The sequence below is a fragment of the Temnothorax americanus genome, unplaced genomic scaffold (assembly GCF_048541705.1).
Source record: "Temnothorax americanus isolate GAGA-0224 unplaced genomic scaffold, ASM4854170v1 Scaffold13, whole genome shotgun sequence".
NCBI lineage: Eukaryota > Metazoa > Arthropoda > Insecta > Hymenoptera > Formicidae > Temnothorax > Temnothorax americanus.
Window position 1 is genome coordinate 2,610,223 of NW_027509264.1, and position 8,660 is coordinate 2,618,882.

At 46.7% G+C, this 8,660-nt stretch overlaps 2 protein-coding genes across 4 annotated transcripts in view; one reads left to right on the plus strand and one right to left on the minus strand.

The window, feature by feature from the left end:
- Positions 1-5,376, minus strand: part of LOC143893914 (uncharacterized) — a 37,123-nt gene extending 31,747 nt beyond the window's left edge. The window contains exon 1 of one of the 2 annotated variants that reach the window (XM_077399777.1): positions 4,591-5,376. In XM_077399777.1, the coding sequence (XP_077255903.1) occupies positions 4,591-4,678 (88 nt within the window). In that variant the 5' untranslated portion in view covers positions 4,679-5,376. The remainder of the gene's footprint in view (positions 1-4,590) is intronic. The other variant, XM_077399776.1, reaches the window with a different exon arrangement.
- Positions 5,377-5,516: 140 nt separating this feature from the next.
- Positions 5,517-8,219, plus strand: LOC143893922 (transmembrane protein 53). Of its 2 annotated transcripts, none has more exons than XM_077399788.1 (5): positions 5,517-5,917; positions 6,493-6,700; positions 7,122-7,274; positions 7,509-7,631; positions 7,881-8,219. In XM_077399788.1, exons 1-5 carry the CDS (start codon positions 5,700-5,702, stop codon positions 8,163-8,165), a joined length of 987 nt encoding a protein of 328 aa, XP_077255914.1. In that variant the 5' UTR covers positions 5,517-5,699; the 3' UTR covers positions 8,166-8,219. The 2 variants fall into 2 exon arrangements, with proteins under 2 accessions (XP_077255914.1, XP_077255913.1); XM_077399787.1 differs by having other exon boundaries at positions 5,564-5,917; positions 7,521-7,631.
- Positions 8,220-8,660: the final 441 nt, after the last annotated feature.

Sequence of the window (8,660 nt, forward strand, 5' to 3'; positions counted from 1 at the left end):
CCATATTACAACATAACTTCTAAATTCTCTGATATAAATTACAAATAATTTAAATTTACAGGATATCTAGAAATTGATCAATTTAAAGAAATTGTAATAAATTTATGCTCTGCTCGATATCCGCAATTGTTATACCTTTGGGAGTCTTATTTCAATCGTTTTCGGCGCACCATCTAGAAATATGAAAGAGCAGAATACATATACACACACGCGCGCGCGCACCAAGGCGAAATGAAGAGAACTGTTCCAACTCTAGAAACAATTAAAGCGAGCAACTAAGCTTCGCCTTAGGCAGCAGAGAGTAATTCGTTCGTTTCTCTATCGTAATAAGCGACCGACCCAGGAGTGTGATGGTGATTCCGTCGCGAAAGTTTAATTAAATTCAATCGGTGGTCAAACGACGTTCGCAGAATATATTTCATCGAAGGTAAACCGCGCCGCTTTTTGATTATTATCATTACGACTAATCAACGCGAGTACATAAAGTATGCGCGATGTCGGCACGTTCTCGATTTACGCGTGTTTACGCATTCACACGCGCCGCGCTGCAAATACCAGCGGTTTTAGGGGGAGCTGGTTTTGAAGCTTTAAAGACGTTCTCTCGTCCTTATACTAGAGAAAATTGATTTTCTTAGAATTTTCTTGAAACTGTAAATATACGTTAATTTAGGTGTGCTTTATGCGTGGTATAAATTTCAGTACCTCTTCCGGTATAAAAAATCAAGGTACTGAGCCTCAAAGTTTCAACTTTTACTATAACGAAAAGGTTTTCCAGGCCAAACGGTAAGAGATACGAGGTTGGCCAAGAGGACCAAAGTTGCTCCTCTCGTCGAGTTCTATAAGGAAAAAAATGCCAAAACTAAAAAAAAATAAATTAAAAAATTTTTTTTTTGAAACTTTGAGGCTATCTTTATTTCTTAAACCGGAAGAGGTACTGAAATTTATACCACGCATAAAGCACACCTAAATTAACGTATATTCACAGTTTTAGGAAAATCCTAAGAAAATCGATTTTTTCTAGTATAAGGACGAGAGAACGTCCTTAACGGCAAACGCCCGCCTAAATCAGCAATCGGGACGCTTGAATGTTTCACGTTTATTTTCACATTGCCCCGACGAGAATAACATAACGTATGACACATTATGCCGGCGCACGAGCGTACGCACGTTGAATAAATGAGTACATTTCGGTGAACGGCGCGGCGCGCACACGCACCGTTACCCGTGCACCGGCAATTTTTCATTCGTCGCGCTCCGCGCACACACATACACGTACGTACAACGGCGGTCGTTTCCTAGCTCGACATTCCGCGTCTGTAATATTCACGGGTCATCACCTTTAAAGTTACATTCGCGTTTTCGCGAGTCAACCGCCCGCGCCCGGTCCAAGGCTCGGCGCGGTTGCGAACTCTCGAGTAGTCTGGTACGCGGAAGGTATTTCCGGGAAGCGAATCTGAATTTCGGATCGCGCGACGCGATCAATTTTTGAGCGATCTCGGTCGAGCTCGGGTGGCTCGGAGAAACGGCCAGGAATAATTTCGAATCGAGACGCATAATCGCGGCGCGCTTTGAATAAGTTCCGGTTGTAGAGACGCGAGAGAGAGAGAGAGAGAGAGAGAGAGAGAGAGAGAGAGAGAGAGAGAGAGAGAGAGAGAGAGAGAGAGAGAGAGAGAGAGAGAGAGAGAGAGAGAGAGAGAGAGAGAGAGAGAGAGAGAGAGAGAAGACCTTGGGAAAGCCTGGCCTGGTCGGAATTTCCCGGCGAACACCTGGCAAACCGCTTATCGTTCACCTGCGACAAGCTCGACATCGTCACGGATGGGAATTTCGCCATCAGCTCATATCGCACTGACGCGCGGAGCGTGGCCTCGTCGTTGATCCCTTGTCAATTTTCGCTCACGACACACGACGCTAGGGACGACGAGATTACCTCCGGTAATGTTGCGTCGCCAATCGAACGAAATGAGTTTCCGGTGCGCCGGAGCTCGGCCAATGGAACCCTCACTCTCTCCCTCTCTCCCTTTCCCTCTTTACCTAAAAGGTAAAGGGATAAATAATCCCTCTCCGAAGAATATTCCCGGCGATCGATGAAAAACGGCGCGGCGCGCTTCCCATAATTATTCCGCATTATGCACTAAGCTCGCCCCCCTTCGGCGGAATAATTCATTGAGCGTTTGACGGCTGCCTAGTGCCTACGGAGACGAGTATGAGAAAAACCGATTATACGAGGAGATTATGTTACGTCACAACTGTGAATTATAGATCTTGCGCGAGAGCGTTATTAATGGAAATGATTGTGAATTACACAAAGAGTGTATTTTCCGTTTCTTCACATTTTTATGCGATTATTATAATTTTAATCAAGCAATAACACGTAACAGCTGTCACGCGAATATATTTTTCGAGCAACACACGAAATATGCAGGTGCGCTTCTCGACCGCGCTCTCTAAATATTTAGTTCCTTCTCGAATGCGTTTTCAAGTTTTATGCAACGTTCCCGCGATATTCATAAACGATATTACTCCATTTAAGCCGTAAGCGGAGCACGGCAAAAATGAGTAAAAAGTGCACAGTAGAAACAGTATACGCACGCGTTTCATCCCCCGGTAAATCTTGCGCCATTTTGTTAATCCTGTTCCGCGCGGAGAATATGCAACGACGTAATTACGCGCAAATGTACCAACCGCGCGAACAACCGCATAAATCGTAAACGAGTTAAGTGGTGAAGTTAGATTGCCCGGCGCTCATTGTTTTTTCATTGCTTAAATGGATCACATACGCGGAGAGCCAGTAAAAGAGAAAGAGAAAGAGCGAGAGGGGGAAATCCACTTGATGTTAATTCGTAAGTCTGCTAATACGCGTCCAGCGGCAAAACTAATTACATCGCGCTATACAAAAGACGCTGGAGCCGGGGGGGGGGGGGAGAGAAAGCTCGGGTTGGCATTTCATTGTGATTGCACGGTCCACAATGCATCGTGAAAATTAACAGACCGCGCCTCAAGTCGCTCTCCTCTCCGCTCGCGAGACTCTACGGAGACGGGGAAGCCGAGGTTGTGGAAATGGAGTTTCTCCTGTCGCGCGACAGCGAGGAAATTTCTCCCGGAGATGTATAGTGGACTATTTTTCACTTTTAAGATACGAGCCATCGGGCGGAAGGTGGTGTGGTATAAAAGGCATATTCCTCGCGCTTTAAGGAACGAAAATACGAAAAGGATTTAATGTAAGATAGCCCCCGCCTCCCGCCTCTATTACGCCGCGTTCTTCTCCATTTCGCCGCGGAGCGCGAGGCGGAAAAGACGCGCGCGGGTCCGCGATGCGGGAGGCATATTCTTCGCGCTTCGAAGAACAAAAAGTAACGAAGGGATTTAACGTTAAAATTGCCGCCCCATTACGTCGTTCTTCTCCATCCCGCGCGAGAGCCCGAGAGAGGTCTTGCTTTAACGCTCCCGAAAACAATTCGTCGTCCTTGGAACGTACGATTTATCGCTGACTCGCACTACTGCTCCGCGCGCGCGACACGACGGTTTTCGATTAGCGGACAAACCAAATTGCACGATGTACCTACGATAATTCTCCGCGTGTTTTCTGCAAGATGCACGCGACGCGAGATAAAGCAATTAGAGGTGGAACCTCAGTCGGCTAATTCTGGACGGGAATTCGTAACGCGGTTTTAAAAACCATGAGACAAAAATTTGCATATTATTACAGTCTCTTAAACGTTCTTTATTCATGGCTCCCCGCCTCTCTTTAAAATACGAGGCAAACGTCTCGTCTCGATTTTTTAAGCTTTATCTCGGACAAATTTTCTCTCTCTCTCTCTCTCTCTCTCTCTCTCTCTCTCTCTCTCTCTCTCTCTCTCTCTATTCTTCAGGCACGCGCTATATAAATTAAAACGCAGACACAGTCTGACGTGTTCAAGAATGAATCATCTTGCATTCTTCGAAGATTGATCACTGAATTGATTACCATTCGTAAAAAAACTGGACAACCCGGTCAATCGTTATATTTCATTAATTCTATATACATCGGCTAATCTCTTTAAAAGAACTATATGTTAACGTATGTAATTATAACTATTGTATATTAATATATATGTTCTTAATTAACATAATTCATACAATCATAGAAATTTGAGTAATTTACATTTGAGTAATGATAACAATTTAGCTAATTATTATTACTAAAAGAGACAGAATTAATAATTTCATTCGATAATGTAGTTAAAAGTATTTATGATTATGAACGATTTGCATATACGTATATAGTTAAAAGTTATTGAATTTAATAACTGTCCATTGCAGGAATTTTATTTTACAGATTAATAACGATATCAAATATTGCGAGCAAAGAATGTCCAATAAATATCAAATATCCGTACCAATTATACATTTATTATACCAAGTTATACTGATATAAAATAAAAATTTGACCGAGCGTCCTGTCTGCGAATAACGACAAACGATGTCCCCGATATTCGGGAAATATTTTTCCAAGAAAATAAATTCTGGAGTATCTTCCCATTGGTCTAGAATAATAATAATAATAATAATAATAATAATAAAAAAAGCCGAATATATAAAAATCGCACTCACCGAGCGGCAGAGCAATCGCCACGAGAAACAGGACGGCACAGGCGAGCCTCGCGTGGCTCGCACGTTTCTCGATGCACCAGCAGCACATAACGCGGACGTCGTTCACCCCCCCGGCATCCGAATATACACAACACACTCGTGCCGTGTCGCGCGGCCGCTCGCGTGGCTCTGAGCTCTGAGTGTACCCTTCTCGTTGGATTTCGAGTTTCGAAACGCGCTCCCTCCCCTTCCCCGCCGCCCACCACGCGCTCTACCTCTTTCTCTCGCCCGCTTCAATTTGGTCCCGCGCAGCCCTCGGATGCTGCGCGAACGGTCCAGCGAGGAGGCGCCTGCTCGACGACTACTCGTTCTACGGCTTCGCGTGCCATCCGCGGTAGGCGCCACTCGCTTGAGATCAGAGTTATCAGAGGCAGACGTGACGTGACTGACGTGAGAGACGGATGAGCCCGCGTTGTACAGCTGTTACCGAATCCCGTCGGTAACCCGCACGATTTTGCGGTTCCCTTCAGCGTGATATGTTTTATAATTTTCAGAACCGAGAAAAGATAGATAAAAAGTATAAGTTGAACCGAAATTAAATTTAATCCGCATTGATAGAGTTGAACATCAAAAAGCCAGATAATTGCGAAGGGCGGGGAAAATTGTGGGAAATGCAAGCGCGACTCCAATAAAATCTAGAAAAAAATCCGTCTCATTTCGGAATTTCCTAATTCTTCCCGATTTATTTTCCTGAAAATAAATTATTGCGTTATTTTTGTTATATATCTCGAATCGAGAATGACGCGTTGCGAGATGAGAAACCAAACCGCGATCCTTCCCTCGCAAAATCCCGGGAGGGTGACGGTCCCGCGCTCTCGCATATACGCACTTCCGCGTATGCATCCGCGTCTGGACGTTGCTGGCTTGGACGTCCACATTCCACATGCGCCGTCGTCCTCGGTCCTCGCCGCCGACTCGACCTAGCTCCTGAAACTCCATCTCGGATATCGATCCCCCGGCGCGTTCGCGCGTTTCGAACGACGCGACGCGACGGCCGAGTAGCGTTTGGGGCCCTCGCTTCCCTCGTCGTCGTAAACCGGAGGCACGGCAAGAAGCGGCGATCGGGCGAGATGAGCGACCAGGAGGATCTGGATTATTGCATCGTGTTCCCGTCGTTCCCGCCGTCCCCGAAGGACCCGACGCTGACCGCAGCCGGGCATCGGGATCAGCGGGAGGAGTTCGTGTTCGTGTACGAGGAGGACAAGCGGCCGGTAGTGATCCTGCTGGGATGGGCCGGCTGTCAGGACCGTTACCTGGCCAAATACAGCTCGATCTACGAGGAGAAGAGGTATTCCGCGCCGCCGCGCCGATCGCCGCGCGTGGCGTGGCCGTGTGAAACCGCCGACGCGCGTTTGATTCCCTCGGAAGGTCGAAAAAAAAAAAAAAAAAATGCTCGTGCTGAGAAACGTCACGATTCCGACCGGAATCAGACGTTCTACGTTCTACAATTGCCCTCTCGCGCGTGCACCGGATATGCGCGTTTCACAAATGGCGTAGAATCCGCGAGAATGATTTTAAAGAACGGAGATGAAGCGTCCTTGCGCAATCCCACTTTAGATGATTCATTATAATTAATGTACTTACATGATGGAATTTGGAACGAAATCTCAAGAGGCACGGTATACTTGCGCGCGAAGCGAGACTCCTATACGCGACGCGACGAGTCGCGAGCACTCTTCCGCGTTGCCTCTGTATATCGCGGGATCGAAAAGATGTTCGTAGAGATTGCGGAAATGTGCCAGCCGTAGCGCTCCATTTTTGTTGAATGCGTAAACATTCGTATCGCGTTTAACGCCGCGCTTGTATAACAGTTAATCCCTATACAGTTGGTCATTAATCCCGTCCGCGGTTGTGTCCTCGCAGCTGCATCACGCTGCGCTACACGGCGCCGGTGGAGTGCCTGTTCTGGCGCCGGGACAAGATGCCTTACATCGGCAAGCGGCTGCTGCGGGTGATCACGGACAAGCGGCTGGACGAGCACCCGATATTCTTCCACGTTTTCAGTAACGGCGGCGCGTTCCTGTATCAGCACGTCAGCCTCGCGATGCAGATGGCTAACACGCCGTTCAAGGTAGACCGGCGGTGGACGAACGTATCGTTGCGTCCCTCCGCGCAAAATTCGCCCCCGGACGATGTATATACGCGATTCGTCGTGTACGTCGGGAATAGCGTACCTACTGTTTATACCAATCGTATCTCAAAATATACACGACATATAAAAAATTATACGATATAATTTCGAAATGGAGATCTAGATTTTTAGAATAAAATTTTATTTACATTTTTATAAATAAAATATCAGATATAAAAAGAATGAAAAATACTAGCGCCTGCAAAATGTAGACACGTGTGTAAAATTGGAAATTCTATGTTCTTGACGCAAACGTTAAAATACACGACGTTACATACATAGAGTGTATATAAAAATTTCAAACTAGAAAATATTTTTGCTTGCCGTCGACATACATGAGAATTCTTGATTGAAATCGCAGGTCAGGGGAGTGATATTCGACAGCGCGCCCGGCGAGAGGAGATTAACGGCGCTTTTCAAGGCGATCAGCGCGATTATCGGCGGTCATCCCCTCACGAACCTGCCGATGTCGTTCATCTTTACGTTCTTCCTCTCCGTACTCTGGTTCTTCGAGGTAAACGAACAGCGTATTGACATTCCGCGATACCCATTGTTGTCTCGCGAACATTACCTGGCGTGAAACGATCGTAATCTTCATTAATTTCCGTACGCGACGCGATCTCGTCGCAACGAGACGTTTGGTCAGCAGGAGTCAGGACGGGATGAAAACCGTGTCACGTCCATAGATTCGATCGTTTCAAAGCTGTACCGACGTCGTACAGTTTATACGTCGATTTATGATCGTCAGGTAATTGCGCAGGCTTTCAGCAGAGCGCCTATTCAAACGAACCCGATCGCCCTCGCCGAGGAAGCCTATTCCTGGCCTCAGCTGTTTCTGTACTCTAACAGCGACACTCTGATCCCGGCGTCTGTGAGTTTCCACTTTTTTTTACGCTAATTCTGCAGCGATAGGTTGGACTTTCAAATGACTCTTGGTACGATGCAAATAATTATTTCAATAAAAGGAAAAAGAAAAGACATGTATAGAAAAGAGGATACTTAGCTATTATTTATGACTAATAATTCAGTGTATATCATCATAATTAATTGTCAACCATCTTAGACGCGATAAGAGGAATCTATTGTAAGAGAGATTCATGAGCTTCTGTCTCGACGTCAGGACGTCGAGAAGTTCGCCAGCCGGCGGGCCGAGCGGGGTGTGCGGGTCCAGCTCGTCCTGTTCACCAATTCGCCGCACGTCAAGCACTACGCGACCTACCGCGACGTCTACGTGAACACCGTGTGCGGCTTCATCCACGAATGCCTGATCTCGCCGAGCCCGTCGAGGAGCCTGATGTCGTCCCTGGATCGCGGCGACGATCGTGGCTCTCAGAGCTACGACGCGCCACCGGGTCTCACCAAGCGCGTCGTGCTGCCTCACGAGGCCAGCAAGCAGCAGAATTAGTAGTCCGGAAGACGCTGTATAGGATATAGAATAGTCGCCCGCGACCTCGCGGATGCGGGCGTAAAAAGGGAGAGAGGATCGATGATCAATTTTATTATGTAGCACACTTTATAGACTAAAAGGTCTAAGAAGAAAGGAGTGAGTTCGAAGGAAACGTCAGGAATCCGTTTTGCGCTATTATACAATCTCCCAATCCCCGTAATTGGAAATTGGTTTTCGAACTGCTGCATTATTTTCCTCCCATCCTATCTTCGTCCATTCATTGCGATTCTGAGACGGAAGAATCTAATTAGGGCGGTCAACTTCTCTGTTAGAGTTGGCGTGAACCAAGATAAGTGTTTGCAATGGTGAAACCAGAGGAAAACACTCTAAAAATTTTTTGAGGCGGGATCCGATTTCGAGAGATCGGGAGATCAAACTTTCGCGGTACGAGTGTCTCACGAATTCTTTCGATTCATTCGTTTCATATATGGCATAAAGAGGCGATGTGCGAGA